Source organism: Vulpes lagopus, chromosome 10 (genome assembly GCF_018345385.1).
Source record: "Vulpes lagopus strain Blue_001 chromosome 10, ASM1834538v1, whole genome shotgun sequence".
Lineage (NCBI taxonomy): Eukaryota > Metazoa > Chordata > Mammalia > Carnivora > Canidae > Vulpes > Vulpes lagopus.
Genome location: NC_054833.1, coordinates 84,555,774 through 84,577,591, shown reverse-complemented (window position 1 = coordinate 84,577,591; position 21,818 = coordinate 84,555,774). Strand labels below are relative to the sequence as shown.

Genomic DNA, 21,818 nt, shown 5'->3' with positions numbered 1-21,818 from the left:
GAATGCCCAGCCCCTAGCCAGACCTGGGGATCCCCCCTCAGGGGCCAGACAGGGTACCTGATGCCTCCGTCTCCCTGTTCTGTTGGAGGGCCTGCTCACCCCCGGTTCTGGCCCCCGGGAACAGACAGACACCACAAGAGGGGGGAGGCTCGGTTGTGTTCTGCTTCCCGCTGGCCCAATGACCCCGGAACAGGGCAGCTCTGCACTGAAGCCTATGTCAGGGGCCCGTGGTGGGAGGGGCCCAGCTCTAAGGGGCAAGTGTGGTGTTTGTGAGGCAGCTTGGGGCCCTCACCCCAGCCTGGGTCCTGGTGAAGGAGCCCCGCGGCCGCCCAGCTTGGAGAGGAGAGCTGGAGCCAGCCTGGCGGGTGGGGGGAGCCACTCCTTCTGCTGACACACAGACATTCCCCGGGCAGAGCCGCCCAGCCCGCATTTCCGCATCGAGAAAGCATTTCCCAAACAGCTTCCAGACCCCACAGCCTGGGGCCTGGATGCGCTTGGCGGCACTGGCGGGGTTGGGGGGGCAGTGGGGTGGCTGTGGGCACTGTCTGCGTGGCTGGTGGCATTCTGCACTTGTTGGGCTCCTGCCCCGCAGGGCTGTGCTCCGGTCCTCCTGCCTGGGCTCGTGGGGATGGAGGCCCAGGGCCACCCACACCCCCGGTCCTTCAGGATCCTGCTGCTGGAGCTCATCCCATACCTTGAGTTATTCTGGGCTCTGAGGATCCCACTGTGGCTGTCAGTCAGGTGGGGAGATGTTGCTGGTTCCCCAGAACTGTGTCCTGCCCACTGTATATACAGGGAAGCAGGCTCAGTGGGGTCCTGGGCCTCGTCTGTGCTGCCTGGCTCTTCAGTGGGCCTGGACCCCTGCCCTGTGCTGGCTTATCTGGGGAGGGGGCAGCAGGAGCACCGGGGAGATGGCTTTTGTGGGATAGGGACAGTCCTCAGGTCCCTCGACTCTTCTCAGGCTGGTGGGGCTGGGTCCCAGGATGCTACCCCTTGAGACCCAGCTCTGGACACTGCCATGGGTCTCGCTGCTTGGCCTGGGGATGGGGCAGCATGTGTGTAGACCCGACTACCAACTTTTATTGACTCTCACTGACTCAGTGAGGCATCTTCGCTGTCACCTTGCCTCGTCGTCATATAAGGCAGGTCTGTGATGGTCATCCCTCGTTACAGATGAGGAAATGGGCACAGAGAGTTTGGTGCTCCTGAAGAGCAGGGCTGGAGGCTGGGTGCCCCGATGGGAGTAGACAGTGAGCCATGCCGGGAGCCATGCGTGTAGTTCGACGTTTTCCCAAAGCAGCACTAAAAAAGTAAAAAAAAATTGATTTTAATCGTGTATTTTTTTATTTCATGCAATGTATCCAAATAAAGTCATTCTAACATGTAATGCATAGAAAAGCAATTGAGAGGATGCTTCACCTCCCTCTCACACCAAGAAAGTGGCGTATTTTACGGGACGAGCGACAGCTCACGTGCTCGGTAGCTCGGAGGGCTTGTGGCCCTCCCCTGTGACACAGAACAAGGCAGAGAGCCTTTGCCCAGAGTGGGCAAGACCTGGGGGCTGGGCGGGGGGGGGGACCGAGGCCTGTGTCCCCGCTTCCTGTCTTTGATTCTCCTCCCTCCCAGGGCTGAGTCCTGAGAGATGACAGAGTGGCATCTGCATAACAGTTAGTGATTCCTGGAGGGGCCTCTGTAGGGCCTCCACCCCAGAAGGGTGCTTGTGGAGGAACCCCAGCCCTGTTGCCCATCGGTGTGGGTGATCTCTGACCTGAAGTTCTCTGCAGCCTCCTGTCCCCCTGCGTCCTGGCTGGTGGCTGCAGATGGTGGGACCCACAGCCTTCTATGAGCACTGGTTTGTGAGCTGGTGGAAAATGAGATGTACGTTCAGCGATAAACTGCTAGCCCGTGGGGAAGACACCGTTCCAACAGCAGCCTGACTGTGCCCGTCAGGGAGACTTGCAGAGGCTCCCAGGGTGAGAGGCTGGGGTTCAAGGGCTGCTGTGCAGTTCACAAGGAGGACAGGAGAGAAGCTTACCCAGGGGGTGGTGGCAGACAGGCAGGCAGGCCCCAGGCAGGCCCTTTTCTGCCCTGCCAGGCGCCTGGCAGGCAGGGGGCCAATGGGAAGGGCTGGCTCTGCATCGCAGGCAGGACTGGGCCAGATGAGCTGGTGCCTCTCTCCCATGGGCCCACGGTTGCCCCCTGGGACCCTGCACACAGGTGGCCGGGCAGAGTGCTGGCCAGCAAGGCCTTGGCCCTGGTAGTTAACCCCAGGGAGGAGGTCCGGCCGAGGCAGGGTGCTGGGTGTGCGACCTCAGGGGGCAGCATAGGGTCAAGGCTCATTGAGGTCCTTATGAGGCACAGTGGCTGCTGCCTGCTTCAGACAAAGTTGGAACCTCCAGCTGTGCCCTTGAGCAACGTGGGGCTCTGGGCTTTGGGGTTGGACGCACCTCTGGGGCTTCTGTAGCCTGCCCCCCGGGGCTTGCTGTCCTTGCTGGGGAGTCCATGTTCGCTCTGAGCCTCCCTGCTCTCAGGGTACAGGGATTCCCCTTGCCCAGGCTCCCTCTGGGTGCCAGTCCCCATCCAGTCCAGCAGAGGACATGGTAGTGCAGGGTGCTGGACCCCAGGCCTGGGGGCAGCCGGCATCTTCAACCCCTTGGGATTTCCACTTCGGTGGGTGGGACTCAAAGTCCCTGGCTCCCCACCCACTCATCCTTGCCGGAACCCAACTGCACCAAACTGTCTTTCTGGAGCCCCCAGTGGCATTGCCAGGGTGGCCTCCTTTTCTGCTTTGGGGTCTTTTCGGTGCAGGAGCTGGGAACGCTTGTGTGCGTGCGTGTGGCTGTACATTGTGCAGGGTCCGGCGTGTGTGTATTTGCACACGTGGGTCTGTTTGTGCACGTGTCCCCGGGTGCCTGCCTGAGGAGGGCCTGTGCGCCCCCCGCGGGGCGGGGCCCAGGGGGCGGGGCGGGCCCAGGGGGCGGGGCGGGCCGGGGCCCAGGGGGCGGGGCGGGGCCCAGGGGGCGGGGCGGGGCCCAGGGGGCGGGGCGGCCGGGCCGGGCCCTCCGCCGCGGGGATTCGCCTTCACCTGCGGGGGGCGGAGGGAGAGCGAGGACTGAAAGGCGCGGGCGGGCGGGCGGGCGGGCGGCGGCGCAGAGCGCGGGGCGGCGGGCGGCGGGCGCAGCTCGCGGCCATGGGGGCGTCCCGCGGGGGCCTGGCGGCGCTCTGGTGCCTCGGGCTCCTGGGGGGCCTGGCGCGCGTGGCGGGCACGCACTACCGCTACCTCTGGAGGGGCTGCTACCCGTGCCACCTGGGCCAGGCCGGCTACGCCGCGGGCGTCGGGGACCGCAGGCCAGGTGGGCGCCCGCGGACCCTGCGCGGGGTGGGGGGGCGCGCGCCCTCCGCCGGGGCTCCCGGGGCTCCCCCCAAGCAGGCGGCGGGCTGGCGGCGCGGGGTGCAGGGCCTGGGGGAGCGGGGCGGGGGCCGTGCGCTGGCGGCGCTTCCTCTGGGACGGGCCCTGCGCCCTGAGTCATCGGACACTGCGACTCCCCTCTCCCGCCCGGCCCGGCCCGCCCGGCCGCGGAGGCTGCTGACAGCGGAATGTCCCCACCGGAGGGAAGAGAAACGGGCCCTGGGTTTGCCTGCGGCGGCGGCGCCCTGCGGTCGAGCGAGAAGGCAGGCTCAAGAGAGAGCCCTCTGGGGTCCCTAAAGGCAAGGTCTGCCCTTACGGGGTCCCCAGAGCCTGAGCCCCTTTGGGGGTGGTGTGTGGATGTGGCAGGTGCCATCCTCTTGCTGTCACTTTCCCCAAACCCGGGGAGTGTGGTCAGCCCAGTGGGCTGCAGGGTGATCCACGAGGACCCCGGCAGCTCAGGGAGAGTGGATACACCCCTGTCCTGGTGGATCCTGCCTCTCCCTGCCCTTGGATCTGGTGCCCAGCCTCCCTGCAGTGATAAACTGCTTAGAGCTTGGAGCTGGCATCCTCAGGAATGGGAAACAGGATGCGGTGAGTGCCCCCCGAATCACAGTGGGGGCGGGGTGCTGCCCTCCAGGCTGTTCCTGGCCCCTGCACGGCTCTGCAGGGCAGCTGGTCTTGGAGGTTTGGGGCCTGCTCCCCTGTGCCCTGGCCAGTCTCTGCCGCTGTCCCTGCAGGGGGGCACACGGAGCTCTGAGCTGCAGGCCCTTGGTAGTGGTAGTCTCCTGCCTCCTCTGGCTTTGTCACTTGGCTAGCTGGGTCTCAGGCTGGGTCTCCACGGGGTAGGCAGCCCTCCCACTTGGTGGCTCAGCCAAGGCCAGGCCAGCACTGTCACTGGTCCATCGGTCACACTGAGTGCTGTGAGGCTGCGTAGCCTCCAGGGGCCAGGGGCTGTGTGTGGCTGGGCTTTGGGGAGCCCCCACCCTGCTCCAGGGCCCGTGTGAACTTGCGGAGAGAAGAGGACAAGGGTGGATGTGGATGGTGGGGTGCAATCTCTGGGCATGAGGAGGACCCTGTGGCATATTTGGGGGGAAAGCAGGATTCTGAACTCAATAACCACGTGAGCGGGCTTCCTGGCAGCGTCCCAGCAGGCTCAGGTTTCCATGTAAGCATGGGCGAGGCTTCAGAAGGGGCTGAGTGGGGGGTTTCTGCAGGAGCAGCTGACTCTACCCTGGCCTCCTTGGGCTCCCCGTAGCATGCTGATGGGCGGCCCAAGGCAGCACCTGGGGAGCCACCCGGTGTCAGCACAGTGATGTCACCGAGTGCCAGTGTGGGAGGCAGTTCCCATCTTCGGGCTGCCGAAGTCCCCAGCCACACGTCTCAGCTAAGGGATGCACCAGCACTGGTGCCCGTTCCTGAGGGCCTCTGGCCTGGCTGTTCCTGCAAATAGCCGGGCTCTGGACCTGTGGGCTCCTGGGCTCCTGGGCTCCCAGCTCCTCCCCATGCGGGTGTGGGCTGCACCCGGCATGTGGTGGCTGGGCCTAAGGTTGGGGAGGGCAGAGGAGGTTTGCACCAGGCTGGGTGTTATCTCCTGGCTCCATGGGGTCAGCATGGGAGACATGGGGTCCTCGAGTTCTTTCAGTCAGGGGACGGAGGAGGGGACCCAGGCCTCCCTCTGTGCTGGCTGGGAGAGTTGGGGCCCTGCTGTTTGGAGGGTCTCGAGGTGTTCCACTGCAGGAATCACCATGTGTAGACCAGTTGGCATATCCGGAGGGAGTGGGCCTGCAGGACTGGGCCCAGGGGAGTGTATCCCACCCCCACAGAGCACAGTGGGCCTCCCTAGGTGGGGGTCAGGAGGCCAGGCTGGCCAGAGTGCACATTCGGAAACCTGGATGCCCCAGGTTTCCTTGTCCTTCCAGTGTCTGGAGGGACTGCATCCCTGGCTGTGGCCCTGCCTCCGTCGACACTGCCAGAGGCCCCCTGTCTCCCCACCTTCTCCTCTCTGACCTCCTGCCCCCTCTTCTAAGGACCCTATGATGACCCTGGGCCCACCTGGGTACTCCAGGATCATTGCCCACCTCACGATCCTTGACCTAAGCCCGCTGCACAGTCACTTTTGCCAGGTAAGGCTCCAAGGGTTAGGATGTGGGTCCTTTGGAGGGCCATTATTCAGCTGACCCCACTCTCCTTGAAGATCATGGACCCTGTGGCTCTCTAGTCACAGCCATGGCCACAGCCATGGTCACGGCCATGGTCACGGCCATGGTCACAGGGTCTCTAAGTGGTGGGCATCAACTGAAGACAGCACTGTTCTGCCCCCACATGGCTGCTTCAGGAGTGGGGTGGGCTGGTTAGGGAACCAGGTGCTGGCTTGCTTCCTCTGTAAAGGGGCCCAGCAGGAGGTCATGTGGCCAGATGCCCTGCTGCTCTGCAGAAGAGGTGGAGGGGGAACCCTCCAGCTGCCGGCTGTGTCTCGATACCCACACAGGCTGACCGCACTCAGTGGTGCTGGAAATGGTGGCTGGGCGTTGTCGCACCTGTCAGGCTGCTGTTCACAGATCCTGTCCCCATGGGTGGTGGACTGCAGACCCCCAGGCCAGTGCAGCTCCAGGGCCAGGGGAGAGCTTGGAGCCACAGTCAGTGTGCCAGTCCTTCCCAAGAGGAGCGCCGGAGGAGACAGCTTGCAGCTGTGCCTTGTATATCTTAGCAAGGAGTAGGATTTCTGTCCACTGATGTGGATACTTGAGTCCGAATGTCCCTTTGTGGGCAACAGGGGGGCCAGGAGAACACTGGTCATGTGGGCAGGGGGTGAGCCAGGGTAGGAGGCCTCAGCTGTGGGGGCAGGCCCATTGGTGGGGCCCTGCTGGCTGATGGCAACCTCCTGCCCCAGGTCTAAGTGCTTCTTCCCAGACTGTCCACTTGATGTCCCTGTGGCCCACAGGGCAGCTGGGCTGGCGGAGGCTCGGATGCTGTCCGGGGCTCCCAGTGTGTCCTGGACGGCTTGCTTGGACCTGCCTAGGAGTTGCTGGAAGATGTGGTCCTCCAGGTGGGCTTGGCCTCCCAGCCAGGTGTCCGAGCGGCTCAGGGGTATAGAGCCACCCGAATCAGCCTGTCCCCCAGCTTGGGGTCTACAGTGAGCCGAGCGTGAGCGTGAAGCTGCTGGCCGAGAGCAGAGTTTCTAGAAGCCAGCAGCCCTGCCTGCCTGCTCACCCAGCACCTGCCTCCAAGGCCTGTCAGGAGCACAGCAGCATGCCAGAATGACACCTAGAATGCTAGAATGATGCCTGGCAGGGTTGCTCTAGACGGTGAGACTGCCGTCACCTGCCCTTGGACCACACACACCTGGCACATCTTCCCCAAAGCTTTACTGAGCACCTACCATGTGCCCAGAGCTGTGCCCTCTGGGGTCACATCTTTACCTCTTAGGGATCCTTTCAGAGAGAGGGATCTGAGCTTGGGAGGGATGGGCAGGGTCTCCTCCCTGAGCCCCCCTGGGTGCTGCCCGCCCTGCCCTTTCATCCATTCCCCGTTCCCTCCCTCTCCCAGCTGACTGTCTTATGGGAGGGCTCTGGTGCTCTCTGTCCCCCATCCTCTCTGGGGCTCTACTGGGGAGCCTTTGACCTCTGCCTTCAAGGTTCTTCCCGAGAATCATCCTGACTCCGTTCTGAGAGAGCTCCAGGCTGCCACAGGCAATGGAGTGCCTTTGTGGGTCTTCGTCTTCTCTCTGAGGCAGTCTCAGGGCTTGGCAGGGCCTTGGGGTTCTCCCTGGAGTGGACCTGGCCTGTGTGCTGAGCAGAGGCCCTGGCCTCCTTGGGTTTGTTTGGTGTCGTTTCTGGGGGCCTGGGTACATATCAGAGTGCTGGCTGGCGGCATGGTTCCCATGTGTGGGAAGCATTGCCTGCGGGCAGGCGCTGGGGTGTTTGGGGGGGCCTAGCCCCCCTCACAAGTGGGCTCGGATGGCTGGCATGTTAGGGTGGGAGCATGGAAAGCGGGCATTTTCACGGGGGGGCACTGGAGGGTGGAGTCCTGGCTTGTAGAGGTTTGCGTGGGGCGTCTGTGTGTCTGTCTCCCTGCTTTTGTGGTTGGGGAAGCTGGCTGCTCAGCCGGTGAGGCTGGCGTCTGCAGTGTGGGCTGGCCGGAGGCCCAGGCACGGGCTTCCGTCCCCATGCCCAGTGTGCCGGGGCTGCCCTGTGTCTGCAGTGGCCTCCTCCCTCCATCCCCGTGTCTCCCAACAGTTGTGTCTCTCCTGGCGTTAGCCGGGAACACAGGTGTCTTCGGCAGCTTATTCTGACCACCTCAGCTGCTGCCCAGCCTCCCCTGGTGCCCCGGGATGAGGTGAGGGCAGCCTCACCTGCAGGTGCTCCTGCAGAAGGAGGGGACCCTCCTGGGGTGCAGGCCCCCTGGCCGCTAGCTCTGGGGAGGGTCTTCTTGCTTCTCCTCTCCTCAGCTGGGTTCCTGGGGCAGCTACCCCAGGCCTTTGGGGTGGCCTTATCCCCTTCTGGTCAGCGCTTGCCCTGTGGCCTGAGGTACCATGGGCACAGGTGTCCTGCTCTGGAGGCCGGTGATCTCAGATGGGAGCTGTTCTCTCAGAAGTGGAGTGCCTGGGACCTGCACGAGGTCCTGTCCTGGGGATGTGGCTGGTGGGCTCCTGACCCCAGCATTGGGAGCCCCCTCCTCAGGCAGACGGCACCTGAATTAGTTTCCTGGGACCCAAACAAACACAGACATAGACATGTATTCTCTTATTCTCCTGGAGGCTGGAAGTCCGGCATGGAGGTATCCACAGCTCCCTCTGAAACCTCCAGAGGAGACGCTTCCCTGCCTCGTCCTTCCAGCGTCTCATGGCTACTCCTGTTCCTTGGCTTGTGGCCACCTCTGTCTACCCTCTGCCTCCCTGTGTAGCTCTTATCAGGACCCCAGTCCTGGATTTAGGGCTTATCTTACCCAGTACGGATAACAAATTATACCTACCTCTCAAGGTCACATTCTGAGGCTCAGGATGGATGTGAATTTGGGGCACATTGTTCGACCTGCCTTCCCCTTGCTGAAGCCTGGGCAAGGACATCTCATGAATTCCTGGCTTTTCCTTTTGGGCTCATGGGCTCTGGAGAAGCGGCTGGCACCATCCTGAGGGTGTTTCTGGATTTGGGCTTTGGAAAAGAGCATGTGCTCCGAGCTCAGCCTTGAAAGGCATGAGGAGCTAGGCCTCCCCTGACCTCAGCCCAGTGCCCACTGCAGCCACCTCACTAGTCAGACCACTGCTGCCTGTGTTCTTTCTGACCCTCTCAGTTGCTCCCCATGTCCTGGCCACCCCAGAGGTGGTGGCTCTTCCTCCTGTGCAGGCTGGCCAGGTGTGAGGATAGGCCCAGCCTTCTCCCCACTCTGCTCCAGCAAGCGTGGACTCGGAGCTCGGGCACCCGGGTAGGGGTCCATGTGCTCAGTGAGGGGCCCAGATTGGGGTCCCTGGGGCCAGCTCAGATGATGACTAGCTGTTAACCTTTGGCACTGTGTCCCCGTCCAGATGTGGATGAATGCCAGGTGCACAATGGCGGCTGTCAGCACAGGTGTGTGAACACACCCGGCTCCTACCTCTGCGAGTGCAAGCCCGGATTCCGGCTCCATGCAGATGGCAGGACCTGCTTGGGTAAGTGCCCTGCGGCCCTGGAAGCGGCTGGCCCTCCCTCTGGGCCCGTGCCACCTCCCCACCTGGGCTCCTGGCCTCAGGTGTGCACCTGCCCTGGGTCTACCCAGTGGTAGATGGGGCTGGGGTCCCTGTACTCTGGGACAAGGAGACCCTATGGGGCTTGTCTGCTCAGCAGCAGCCTCTTTTATGGTGGCTCCATTGTGCAGAATGTGTTCGGCTCCTGGGGGCCCTCGCTGGCCTGCCCCCTCCATGCTTGGGAGGGAAGGAAGAGTCCCAGGGGCCTGGCTCCCCCATGCTGAGGCGGAACCTTGTGAGCCTGGGATGCTGAGGCCATGTTCCTTGCGGGGAGCCCCTGGGCCACCACCATACTCTAGAGCCCTCTCTGAGCAGCAGCTGTGGTGGGTCAGTGGAGTCCCAGGCCTGGGACCAGACTCAGGGATGACTTGGGTGCTTGCAGGGTGGCAGGGGAGGCTGGTGAGGGCAGGGGCAGGGGAGCATGAGGCCAGTCTTGGCCTGTGGAGCTAGGGTTCCTGGCCCTGGTCCCTCCACCCCAGCCTTGGGAGGTGTAGGGATTGGCCAGTGGCAGGCGGGGAAGAGGGAGCCAAGAAGCGGGACCTCGACCCTCACTTCCTCTGTAGGGTCTTTATTCCGTGGACAGTGGGCTTGTTGGAGGTGCCCTGGCCACAGCCTGCCATCCCTGCAAGCACAGGATTCCCAGGGACAGCGCTGGGCACCTGCTGAGGTGGAAGGTGGAGGGGCTGCAGGCCAGGGTCCAGCACTAGCTGTCCACCCTCCCTTGCCCCTCTCCCTGCTGGCTCTGGATGCAGTGGTGGAGGGTAGGGGGCCACTGTCTGGGAGGCTGTGTGGTGGTTGTTCTCTGGGGGGGGGTGGGGGGCAGGACATCCCTTGTTTCCACCTTGGAGGCCTGGAGAGGGCCCGGCGGGCTCTGAGTGGCCTCGTCCCGTGTGCCTTGCTGCTATGTGGCAGGGCGGCGTGCCAGCCCCGGGGGGGCCTCAGGGCACACACACTCTCACGTGTCCGGGCGCCGCTCGGGCAGTGGGACAGCTGCCCCGCAGTTTCTCTGGTCGGAAAGTGGAAACAGATGTGGGAAGTGTTGTAATGCGCTTCCAGACAAATCCGATGGCGTCGCCACCCCCAGCTGCCGCCCGTTGGGGACTGGGAGAGGGGGCTTCTGAGAGCTGCTGGTTTACCCAAGCCCCCCACATCCCTTCTCAGCCTTCTTCTGGGTGAGGGTGTCCCTGGGGGCTGATCCAGGGGGGCCGAGACACCCCCAGTCTGTCGAGGGCCCCCCCATCTATGCTGACAATGGCCTTCACCGAGGCTGGATGGCAGGAATGTGGGTGCTGATGGGAGGGGCCTTTGAGAGAGGCTTGAAGCCATGGGCTGCGGGCAGTTCAGGATGGATGCCCTTCACCCTCGCTGTGGTCCCCAGCCCATCCCCTTGCCACGTAGGAGCCTTCCCTAGGAGATGCCAGTGCTCTGGGCCCCAGAAATCTTGATCTGTGGCATTTGCTTATTTTAAAAGTCTTTTGGGGGTCTGATGCCAGGGCTCCTGGGCATGGTCTGCTCGGCCTGGCATGAAGCCGCTGGGACCTCACGGCCCCTCTGTGTGGTGCCCCCAGCATGGCACCCGCAGCATAGCACCCCCAGCATGGCACCCCCAGCATGGGACCCCAGCACTGCACATGCAGGCGAGCTCCAGACAGCCTGCAGCTCCCTCAGTGCGGGTTCCCAGCTCCTGGAGCCCCCCATCGCTGTAAGCTGTCTCCTCAATGCTGGTGTTTGGCCTCTGGCTTTCTCTTTTCTTTGACCGTCACTCCCAGCAGAAGTGCACACTGTGTCCCCCTTACCTACACGCACCTAGCTATTTCTAGTAAATTCTCTGTACCTGGAATTCCCGGGAGCTGGCAGCCTGCCAGGATGCAGGCTGGTACCCAGTCTGGGATTGGGGTGGGTTTGTCTGACATGGCCTGCAGGAAGCTGCCCTTCCTTTTTTTTTAAAAAATTTTTTAATTTATTCATGAGACACAGAGAGAGAGAGAGAGAGAGAGGCAGAGACACAGGCAGAGGGAGAAGCAGGCTCCATGCAGGGAGCCCGATATGGGTCTCGATCCAGGGACCCCAGGATCATGCCCTGGGCCAAAGGCAGGGGCTAAACCACAGAGCCACCCAGGTGTCCTGGGAGCTGCCCTTCCTGGAGGGGCCTGGGCCTTGCAGAGAAACTCCCACCGTGGGCAGGGGTCTCCAGGAAGCTTCTCCACAGGCAGAGCAGGAAGTGTTTGCACAGGGCCACCTCTCCCTGCTTGCTAATGTACCCTTCTGGTTGCTGAGGGACCTGCCCAGCTGCAGTGGTGGTCTTGGGTGGGTAGGCAGGGGTGGCCATGCATCCCAAGTCATAGGACAGTGGCTTCAAGGTGGGGGCCTGATGGAGACCCTCCTAGACCCTCAAGTGTTCTGAGTGGGGTACAACTGGACTTCCTGCCCCTGAGATGTGGGGCCTTGTCCCCCTGTCCTCTGGAGCTCCCAGGGTGCAGGACATGGGGAGGAGCTGCTCTTGTCCAAGCTTTACAGGGACAAGCTTTGCAGCCTTCTGAGCTTGGGCCACCCTGGGGCTGCAGCAGATGATTATGGGAAGAATCCATATAGGTATCAGCAGCTGTGGGGCAGGCTGCACAGCCGGAGTGCAGCTGCTCTGGACCCCTCCCCTGGGGCCTTCTGGGCTCCTCTTCTGGGGAAGGGGTGCTGTGAGCTCTCCGGGGACTCTGCAGGCTGGCAGGAAACAGCCCCAGGCCCCCGATACTACCCAGCAGCTTGGAGTGAGCATTAGAGATGTGGGATGGGCGTGGAGAAGGTGTCCCTGGCGATGTCCCCGTCCTGCGTGCTGGGATCTCTTAGGGTGCTGCATGTCCCTGGGCCCTGTGGGCTGCGGGAGGTCCTCAGAGGAAGCCTGCTTGAGAGGGGGCCTTGAAACACACAAGCGGGGCCTTGAAACACTTGTGGAACTTGCCTCCGAGGCAGGGAGAGGACAGGAAATGCACAGCTTTCTCTCATCTCTCCTTTGCAGAGATTTGGTGGATATAAAACACAGAAAGATTTCAATTCTTAAAATGAGAATTTGCAAGGATTTTGCCATCAGCCTGAGGCCCATGAGCACCACCCACTTAGCCTGGCTTGGGAGAAGCAGAAGTAGCCTGGCATCCCTCTGGTGCCAGGGAGCCTCCGGGGTGGGAAGAGCAGGGCTCGGGATTACTTGACCCTGCTTGTCACCCTTGGGTCACAGAGTTGGCCTCTTTCCTTTCCTGACTCAGGGCCTGGGAGTGCTTTGGTCAGGTGATGTGTTAAGGTCGGTCATTATAGCTTTGTTGTGACGTCTCACACAGCGCCAGCCTGTAAACCCATGGAGACCCGCCGCTGGGTGGTTTAACACTTGGGAAACCCACCTCCTCCCTGCAGCTGGCTGCTCTGAGCCACCAGGACACCTGCCTAGTGGTCCCTTCTGGGCCCTGGCCTTGGACAGGGATGCTTCTCCATGTTCCAGCCCGGCAGGCAATGCACTAGGGGGTCCGTGTGAGGGATCACTGCATCCCTGGCTCAACCAGTAGAGGGTCTCATGGGATGCTCTGGGCCAGCCACTGGGAAGAGATGGGCTCTCCATCCTGCCCCTCCCCTTGGCCTCTGCCCCTGCTTGCCTTTTGGATTAACACCCGCCTCCCTGCCCCAACACCAGCCCTTGGGGAGGAGTCTGTTGTCAGCATGCATGCCCCACCCGCCTTCAACAGTAGCCAGATGACCCTGCCCTGGTTCCCCCTCCTAGGAGGGTGGTGGGAAGGGCTCCCCAGCCCTGCTTTTCCCTGGGCTTCTGTCAGACTAGTGCCACATGGCCTTGGGGCAGCCCCCTCCCCACCAGGTCTGGCTCTCCCAGTGAGAGGGCAGCAAGGGGCTTCACAGGTCCTCCAGCCCCAGAGGGGAGGCCTGGGGAGGCTACCTGGCCCCCCTAGAGGCCCTGCTGGCAGCATCTGGGGCTGATGCCAAAGCCCCAGGCAGCGGGAAGGTGCAGATCTCCAGGCTTGTCTCTATACCCATCCCTGCAGAGCCACACATGCGGTTCTGGGAATGTTCTCCAGCACCCTCCAGATCTGCAGCTGCAGGAAAGGAGGGTGCCTTCCCAGCCCCAAGGGGCCCCTGTATCTGGATGGGGCCATGGGAGAAGCAGCCCTGCTCCTGAGACTCCCTGCCCAGGACCCCAGAAGTGCAGCCTGCTGGCACCCAGGGGTGGTGGGATGGTCATACCCCAAGCCAGGGGAGCCAGAGGTGGTGGTCACAGGCCCTGGGCTGGATGAGGAAACCCAGCAGGGAAGCAAAGACAGACTGGGCCGTGCGGTGGGGAAGGTTGGTGAGTGTAAGCAGGGCAGAAATGAGCTTGGAGCCGGGGCTGGGGGCTGGGTGGCTGTGTGAATGGCAGCCTGGTATGTACCTCGGGGCTGCAGCGGAGCCGGGGGCTCACCCCTCCGCTTTACCCTCGGGTATGCTGGGCAGGCAGTAGGCACCACGGGGGCCCTGGGGCTGCCCTCGTGGCTGTCTTTCCTTGGCTGGGCCAGGGAGTGGTGGTGGCTGATGCGTTTGTGGTCTGTGAGGAGGCCGGCCGGTCCAGCCTCTGGCACGTGGGTGAGGGCGGCCCCTTGCACAGCCACAATAATCGTGCTTGCCTTGCAGGACAGAGGCCCCAGCCTGAGGGTGGGAGACAGGATAGCATGCACAAGGCAGAGTAGCAGGCAACCCACGACGGCCTGGGGGGGCTGAGGCGGGCAGAGCCCAGGAGAGGTCCCCCTTGGCTCAGCCAGGCGGCCACCCCCTCCCGCCCGGCCATGCTGGTCCTGTCCCCAACAGAGGGCTTTCTAGAAGGAAGGACTGTGTGGGTGGCCTTTGACCACACGTGGTGTGAGACTCTTGGGACCTCGAAAAACCAAGCCAGTCTGAGAGCAGTAATTACCAAACCCCGTGAAGGCAGCGGGAACCAGGGCCACCCCCGAGCCTGCCCAGAAACCACGGGGCTGGCTTTCGAGGCTGCAGCAGAACTGGCCGGTGGGTGCGGCGTCCCCCTGACAGCCCTGCGTTCTGCTGGCAGCCCTGTGTCCCGCTGGGGGCCTGCCAGGGCACAGCCCCTTGCCTCGCCCCAGAGCCGCTCTAAGCCAGCTGTCCACAGCACCCCCCGCCCGGGCTGCTTCCTCCCTGGCGCTCGGATGCACCTGGTGCTGGGCTCCCGCCCTGGATCCCCGCCCAGGGCTCAGGGCTGCCGCCTGTGGCCCCAAGAGCAGGGACCTGCCGGCCCAGGCAGAGTGGGCCCTCCACCCCCGGGAGTCGTGTGTTTCCCACATGTGTCCGGTCTCCTGACCCGGTGGGGCCCCGTGCCTCTGTGAGTGGACGCCTCACCCCTGCGGCTTGTGGGTGGTGGTGGCCCCTGCCGGCAGCTCCTGGAACCCACAAGGGGCTGAGCAGCCCTGGGCTGAAGCCCCGGGTCCTGGGATTCACAAGCTGGGCAGGGAGGGTGTATGAGCTCAGGCCGCTGGAACAGGTGCTGCAGCGGGGTGGCTTGAAGAGCAGAAATGTATTTTCTCACCACTCTGGAGGCAGGAAGTGCCAGCCAAGGGGGTTCCTGGTGGGGTCCCCTTCCTGGACGCCCCCTCCCCCTGGCCCCGTGTCCTCCTGCTGCAGAAGGAGACACAGAACCAGAGATCTCACATCTCTTTGTATAAGGACACAGATTCTGTTACTTCAGGGCCACACGTTTGTGATCTCCTATAACCTTAAGTGTCTCCACGAAAGCTCTGTCTCCAGGGACACACTGGGGGTTCAGGATTAGGGGTACACATACGAATCCTGCAGGGACACAAGCATTAGCCCCCTAACTGCCCATTTTCTGAAGGGCTGTCAGCTTTGCTTCGGGCCCAAGTCCTTAATTGCAGGAGTGCCCGGGCTGGCAGGTGGGTTCCACAGCCGGGTTTAGAAACGACCGAGGGGGCTGGAACCCTCACCCCCAGCTCTGGGCACCGGCCACGCCAGAGCCGGCCCCTCCCCGTGCTGCACAGCCCAGTGCCTGAGAAACATCCGCCCCGTTCAGCTTTCTGGAAACCCGTGGCACATGATGTGCAGGATGACACTGGGCTTGGCTCCACTACGCACACAGCTTGGGAGCATCTGGAATGTTAGGACTTGAGCAGAGCAGGAGACGGGGGCCCAGGCTCCCCCTGCCTGGCCCACCCGCTGGTGATTTCTGTCTGATTGCCCCTGGGCTCAACTTGGGGGCTCTGCCTTTCGGGAGGGGCTTCTTTCCAGCCCGGCCACCACTCCCAGGGTCCTCCTGGTGCCCCCTACCACCCCCCTGGGCTCCAAGACCCTCTCTGTGTGCCTGGCCCTCTGTCAGGAGGGGCTTCTGGTTCCCATTATGAGTCTCAAGCATCGATGGACTTAGAGTCATGAAGACAAACAGCTCCAGGAATGGGGGTGGCTTAGGTCATGCTCAGAAACGTCTGAGTGATGGTGGTGCCTTTTTTTTTTTTTTAAAGATTGTATTTATTTATTCATGAGAGACACAGAGAGGCAGAGGGAGAGGGAGAGGCAGGCTCCCTGCAGGGATCCCGATGTGGGACTCGATCCCGGAACCCCGGGATCACGCCCTGAGCTGAAAGCAGGCACTCAACCACTGAGCCACCCAGGCGTCCTGATGGTGGTGCCTAAAGCACAGCGTATGAGGAGAGGCAGGCAGGGCCCTGGGGGGATCAGGCAGAGTCAGGGGTGGCAGGATGGGGAAAGGGCTTTGAAGCTAAGGGGGCAGCAGACCATCTTGATTTGGCCCAGGCCTCATGTCTCCACTGCTTCTCTGTGCATATGACAGGGCAGGTGCAACCAGGAGACAGAGTCGTGTCCTTCCTGGTGTACCCCCCTCCAGGGCTGGCTTGGCTTTGGAGGGGACCCTCGGCAGAGGCTCCCAAACTGTGTGCCTCACGTGAGGAAACGGAGTGCTCTCACAAGGGCCTTGTTTTGGATTTTTCAAACTTACCTGCCTTGAAGGGCATTGCTTCTGCCATCAGTATGGTCCTAGTGTCCTCAGAGCTTCAAGGTCACAACCCAGTCCGTGTGGATGTCGTGGCTGCTCCTGTGGCTCCTGCTCCCACATAAACCATGCAGGGTGGGCATGAGCTGGTCTGCTCCACGAGGAATGGGAGGCTAGATCTATGGCAACCCCTCGCCTGCCCCTGCGCTGGCCTGACAGGGCGGTGGAGACGTCTGGACCTCCGCCACCTCCTCCAGGAGTCTCCCAGTCCACTCGGCCCCTGGGTCCCGAACTCACTGGCTCTCAGAGCATGCCCCGTGTTTTGCATTCCATGCCAGGTGATGCAGGGTAGCTCTGCAGTGCCAGGCTACACCCAGTCCTTGGGCCAGCTGGGGACAAGGATCCAGAGGCAGCCCGTGGTTCTGCGTACCCTGTCTCTGGGCTGGGAAGTTGAAGCCAAACCCGTCAACACCCTCTCAAAGTCCCTGCTTCTGGGACACACACAGGAAGGAAGTGGAGTCTTTCTGCAGGAGGCGGTTGTGTCTTGTCCCTGCTCTGTGTCTGATGACAGGAGGCTCCTCCTAGGCTGACCTGTGCTCCTGTCTGTGTCCCCAGCCATAAATTCCTGTGCCCTGGGGAACGGTGGCTGCCAGCACGAGTGTGTTCAGCTCACAGTGACCCAGCACCGCTGTCAGTGCCGGCCCGAGTTCCAGCTCCAGGAAGACGGAAAGCGCTGTGTCCGTGAGTGTCCGTGTGCTGCCTGCCCTCAGGAGTCCCCACTGGGACCCACTGTGGTGTCATACCCCACACAGCCACAGACCCACCCAGGGACCCTGAAACCCAAGCCCAGGGCAGGAGCTGGGATAGATATTGGATTCACCTCCTTGCTTGGCTGCTGGGGCTGGACACGGGCCTCAGGAGAGGCAGGGCCCCCTCGGCTGCCCAGGCGTGTTTTGGGCATCGTCTAGCCCCTGGTGGGTGTTGGGGATGAAGCTCCCTCAGCTGTGCTCCGGGATGACACGCCTGTTGGCCAGGAGCAAGGGTGGGCAGAGGGGCTGAACAGTGGAGGCAGAGTGGCCTTGGGTCGCAGGGCTGGGGGGTTGCAGGGCTGGGGGGTTGCAGGTCAGGAGGAGCTGTCTTCTCGGAGGTGTCTTGGGGCTCCCACATCTGGGAGAGCCCATTAGACTGGAGGCCAGAGGAACAAGAGCATAGGGAGGGGGGCTCCTGAGAGGCCTGAGGCACTCCAGACCTGAGGAGCACCCCGCCTACCCCTTGCCTCCATCCCTCTGGGCCTGTGGCCACAGGGAGGAATCCATGCGCAGACCGGAATGGTGGCTGCATGCACACTTGCCAGGCGCGCCGGGGCCTTGCCCACTGTGAGTGCCATGCGGGCTTCCTGCTGGCAGCTGACCGCAGGTCCTGTGAAGGTAAGGTGCCTCTCCCCGTACCCTGCCCCACCCTGGGGATAGCTTTGGGGGTCCTGGGCCCCAAGGGTGGAGATGGGGAGGGGACAAGAATGTATACCAGGAGCCCAAGTCTTATTTTGGCAGAAGTAAGCAGGAGATCTCGGGTCGTGTTTTTAAGTAGTTCTTGTATTAGCTTAGTAGCACGTGGTTGTCATGGAAACAGGAGACCACAAGGAGAAAGGAAGGGGCATCCCTGTAGCCCCGGTGCCATCTCTACGGCCAACTTCCGAATGTTTCTGCCGGTTGTTAGCATGCACACTTAGAATTGTCCCAGGTCCCAGTTGGGCACCACTTTCTAGATACGTGCTTCTTCATCCTCTGCCTCAGGGGAGTGCGCTGAGCGGCCGGCTGTGTTCATTATCCCATCACAGGAGTGGGGGGGCTCCCTCCTCCCTGCACATGCAGCTCTGAGCAGGGGTCTTGCACATCCCCCGTAACCCTCAGTGTGCACCTAGGGCAGGCTGTGGCCTTTCCCCCAGGTATTCCAGGCGGGGGTCCGAGAGACAGGGGTGCCCCAAGGTGCTGACACCAGGAAGGGGTGTGTTAGGTGTTGTTGGCCTGCTGCTCTGGGTGCAGGGGCTGCAATGGACTCTGCAGGGGTCGGGCTGAGGGTCAGCGTCATCCCAAGGAATCTCAGGGGCTGTGACCAGAGCAGTGGCGGGGATTGCACACCGGGGTTTGGGCCCTAATGGCCAGTGATGTGGGTGGACAGCCCCTGGGAAAGACCCCTCCTGTGTCAGGCCCTATACCAGGCTTGGTGACTGTGGGGTGGCACTGTCATGGGAGGTGAGTTCAGAGACGGCCCCCCCTCCCTGATGCTGTGGGCAGGGGTGCAAGCTGGCGGGGCTCCAGGGCAGACCTGTGTCCTTGCCCTGAGAGGGAGCATGACTCTGCACCTGGTCCTGTTGAGGAGAACGGCGATGCTCAGGTGGGCTGCCCTGGTCGTGAAGCCGGGGAACAAGAAGTAGGAATAGAACCCTGGGTGGCCCCTCTCGGCACAGAGGGCCTGAGCCCTGAACCCCAGGGGGACCCCTTCTGGCACGGCAGGCCTGACACCCAGGGGGACCCCTCCCAGCACAGTGGGCCTGAGCCTGGACCCCCAGGGGGACCCCTCTATACTGAGGTCTCTCCCCAGGGGCTGCCCCTCCCAGGCCAGCAGCCCAGAGCCCCCCTGACTTGATCTCTCCCATCCAGATGTGGATGAATGTGCCACGGGGCAGGCCCAGTGCACCCACGGCTGCCTCAACACCCGGGGGTCCTTTAAGTGCATGTGCCATGCTGGCTACGAGCTGGGTGCTGATGGCCGGCAGTGCTACCGTGAGTGGATGGTGGGCAGGCATTGCTGCCCTGGGCTGTGGAGGGACCCGGGACAGCAGCTCACTTCCCCAGTTCCCCACAGTCACTGGCATGCTGTGGACTGGCCAAGGGGAGGAGCTTTCCTGCCCAGGGCAAGGGAATGCTGGGTGTGGGGCTGCGTGGGCTTGAAGAGGGGAGTGGGGAACCCGGCAGAATGTTCCAGAGCCCCCCAGCCCAGGAGCTGTGTGCTGCCCGTTTCCCAGTAGGAAGGGCCTGGGGGCCACGGCCTGGCTGCTGGGGCCAGGGAGGACCACCGGCAGGGGTCACCTAGCCCCCACCCCACATCCCTGCTGGCGGTCTCCTCACAGGTATCGAGATGGAGATCGTGAACAGCTGTGAGGCCAACAATGGGGGCTGCTCGCATGGCTGCAGCCACAGCAGTGCGGGGCCCCTCTGCACCTGCCCCCGTGGCTACGAGCTGGATGAGGACCAGAAGACGTGCATCGGTGTGCACTGGTTCCCCGCAACCTGCCTCCCATCTGCACAAGGGCTTGATGCTGTGACTGGACAGCTGCTTCTGGGTCCCCTCCCCGTCCTGCTTGCTCTGCCCTGGGCAGCATGATGATGCTGAGCACCCACCACCCACACCCCATCCAGGCTTCCCTCCTCCCCTCTGCTCAGTCCCGAGTGCTGGGAGCAGCACCTGGAACCCTGGGGTGTGCAGGGTCCCCTCTTCAGGAGGGACCCCGCTACAAGATGGACTCCTCACCACCCTGCAGCCCCCAATCTGGCCCCTACAGCCAGCTGGTGGCCGTAAGGCCATGGCATACATCCTGTGTGTGTGTATGCAGGGGGCCGGGACAGTGCATGGATGCATGTGAGCGCATGTGGGGGCACGTGTGTTGGTGGGTGTGGGAGGGCGTGCGAGCCAGCAGGTGCCAGTGGCCTTGGTGTGTGCCCCGCAGACGTGGACGACTGCGCTGACTCACCGTGCTGCCAGCAGGTCTGCACCAACAGCCCCGGCGGGTATGAGTGTGGCTGCTACGCCGGCTACCGGCTCAGCACTGATGGCTGCGGATGTGAGGGTGAGTGAGGGGAAGCGGGGGGAGTGGGGGTCCCTTGGGGCCCAGGCTGGCCCCTCCCTGTGCTCTGCCTCCAGGACTTAGTTGAGTGCCTGGTGTCCACAGGGCCGTGCGGACCTGCCTGTGACCCCCACCAGCAGTGGCTCATGCACGGGCTAGGCCTGCACCCCTGGCTGCTCCTGGCCTGGCTTTCCCTGTTGCTCTGACTCTGGAGCCAGGAGGACGGCTGTGGTGTGGGCATCCTCCAGCAGCTGCAGCCACGGCCTTAGTCCAGTGGGCAGAGGCAGGCTGGGAGGGCCCTGATCCCTGACCCCCAGAGGATAGGCCCCACCCCATCAACCCCGGGTTTGCCTGCAGACGTGGATGAATGTGCCTCCAGCCGCGGTGGCTGTGAGCACCACTGCGCCAACCTGGCCGGCTCCTTCCAGTGCTCCTGTGAGGCTGGCTTCCGGCTGGACGAGGACCGCAGGGGCTGTGTCCGTGAGTCTGCCCCTCTCACCTCAGGGACCCTGCCTTCTAGGCACCTGCTCCTGGTGTCCCCATGCACCCCCTCCTGGCTGGCTGGGCCCACCTCAGTCCTGCCTCCTGCTGTGGGCCAGGCCTGGGGCAGCAGGGTCCGGGAAGGGGCTGGCCAAACGGGCATCCTCGAGGGCAGGGTGTTGCCAGGGGGTCCTGGGTGGTCTAGCTCCTGCCCTGCCCAGGTGACACAAGGGACAGAAGTGAGGACAGCATCCAAAGGGAAGACAGCTGCCCCTGCCCCTACCTCCCCATCCATGCTGGGTCAGGAGTGCAACTGGGATTCTCCCTTGCCACCAGGCTGAGGAGGGATGGGCACAGCAGGGGCTATAGGTGGGAGCCCACAGGCGGTAGGGCTCAAGCTCTGAGCCACCTGTGGGCTCTGGGCAGCGAGGGGGCAGGAGGGTCCAGTACTGGGTGGCAGAGGCTAAGGGGCCTCTGTGACCCCACCCAGCCCTGGAGATACCCGAGGTGGACCTGGACGGCCAGCTGCCCGTTGTGCGGCCCCTCCCACATGTGGCGATGCTCCAGGATGATTTGCCCCACCTCTTCCAAGACGACTACATCGGGGCCCAGGAGGAAGAGGAGGCAGCGGAGGCCCGGGGTGAACACACGCTGATGGAGAAGTTTGGTGAGAGGTGGGCCCAGCCGTGGGGCTTCTGCTCTCAGGGACCACAGCCAGTGCCCCCTCGGCCCAGCCACTGTCCATCCTGTGGTCTTGGGCTTGAGGAAGAGCCCTGTAGTGGTCTTGTTTGACCAAGGCCCAGAGAAGGTGCTGGGTTTGCACAGCACGTGTGGGGCTGAGCCCGGCTGGACCAGGTAGGCCCTGACATGCCCCCCACACCTCAATCTGCCCCCAGTTTGCCTGGACGCCTCCTTTGGCCAGGACTGCAGCCTCACCTGTGATGACTGTCGGAATGGGGCGGCCTGCCTCCCGGGCCTGGACGGCTGTGACTGCCCCGAGGGCTGGACTGGGCTCATCTGCAATGAGAGTGAGGCTGTGGGGCTGGGGGTGGCATGAGTCCTGGGACCCTGGGCAGGGGGGCCGGTGGGCCCACCCACTCGCTCCCACAGTCCATGGGCAGCCCACTCAGTGCCAGGCACTGCTGTAGGCACTGGGGGAGCCTGGGGCCTGGTGGGCCCTGGTGGGGCCTGGTAGGGCCTGGAGGGGCCTGGTGGGGCCTGGCGTCTGCCCCTCGTGGATGGTCTGGGGTCAGGCAGGCCAACAGCTAAGGCAGCCAAGGAGGTGTGACACAGAGTAGCTGGTGGGCGGGCCGGTCCCGTCCGTGTCCTGGGTGAGAGCAGCCACGACCCAGGCCGCCTGGCAGGTTGG

At 63.2% G+C, this 21,818-nt stretch overlaps 1 protein-coding gene across 1 annotated transcript in view; it reads left to right on the top strand.

The window, feature by feature from the left end:
* Positions 1–21,818, top strand: part of MEGF6 (multiple EGF like domains 6) — an 86,893-nt gene that overhangs the window by 49,801 nt on the left and 15,274 nt on the right. The window contains exons 7-15 of the mRNA XM_041773029.1: positions 8,931–9,053; positions 16,741–16,866; positions 17,430–17,552; positions 18,786–18,908; positions 19,256–19,393; positions 19,853–19,972; positions 20,327–20,449; positions 20,940–21,116; positions 21,346–21,477. Of these exons, the coding sequence (XP_041628963.1) occupies positions 8,931–9,053; positions 16,741–16,866; positions 17,430–17,552; positions 18,786–18,908; positions 19,256–19,393; positions 19,853–19,972; positions 20,327–20,449; positions 20,940–21,116; positions 21,346–21,477 (1,185 nt within the window). The remainder of the gene's footprint in view (positions 1–8,930; positions 9,054–16,740; positions 16,867–17,429; positions 17,553–18,785; positions 18,909–19,255; positions 19,394–19,852; positions 19,973–20,326; positions 20,450–20,939; positions 21,117–21,345; positions 21,478–21,818) is intronic.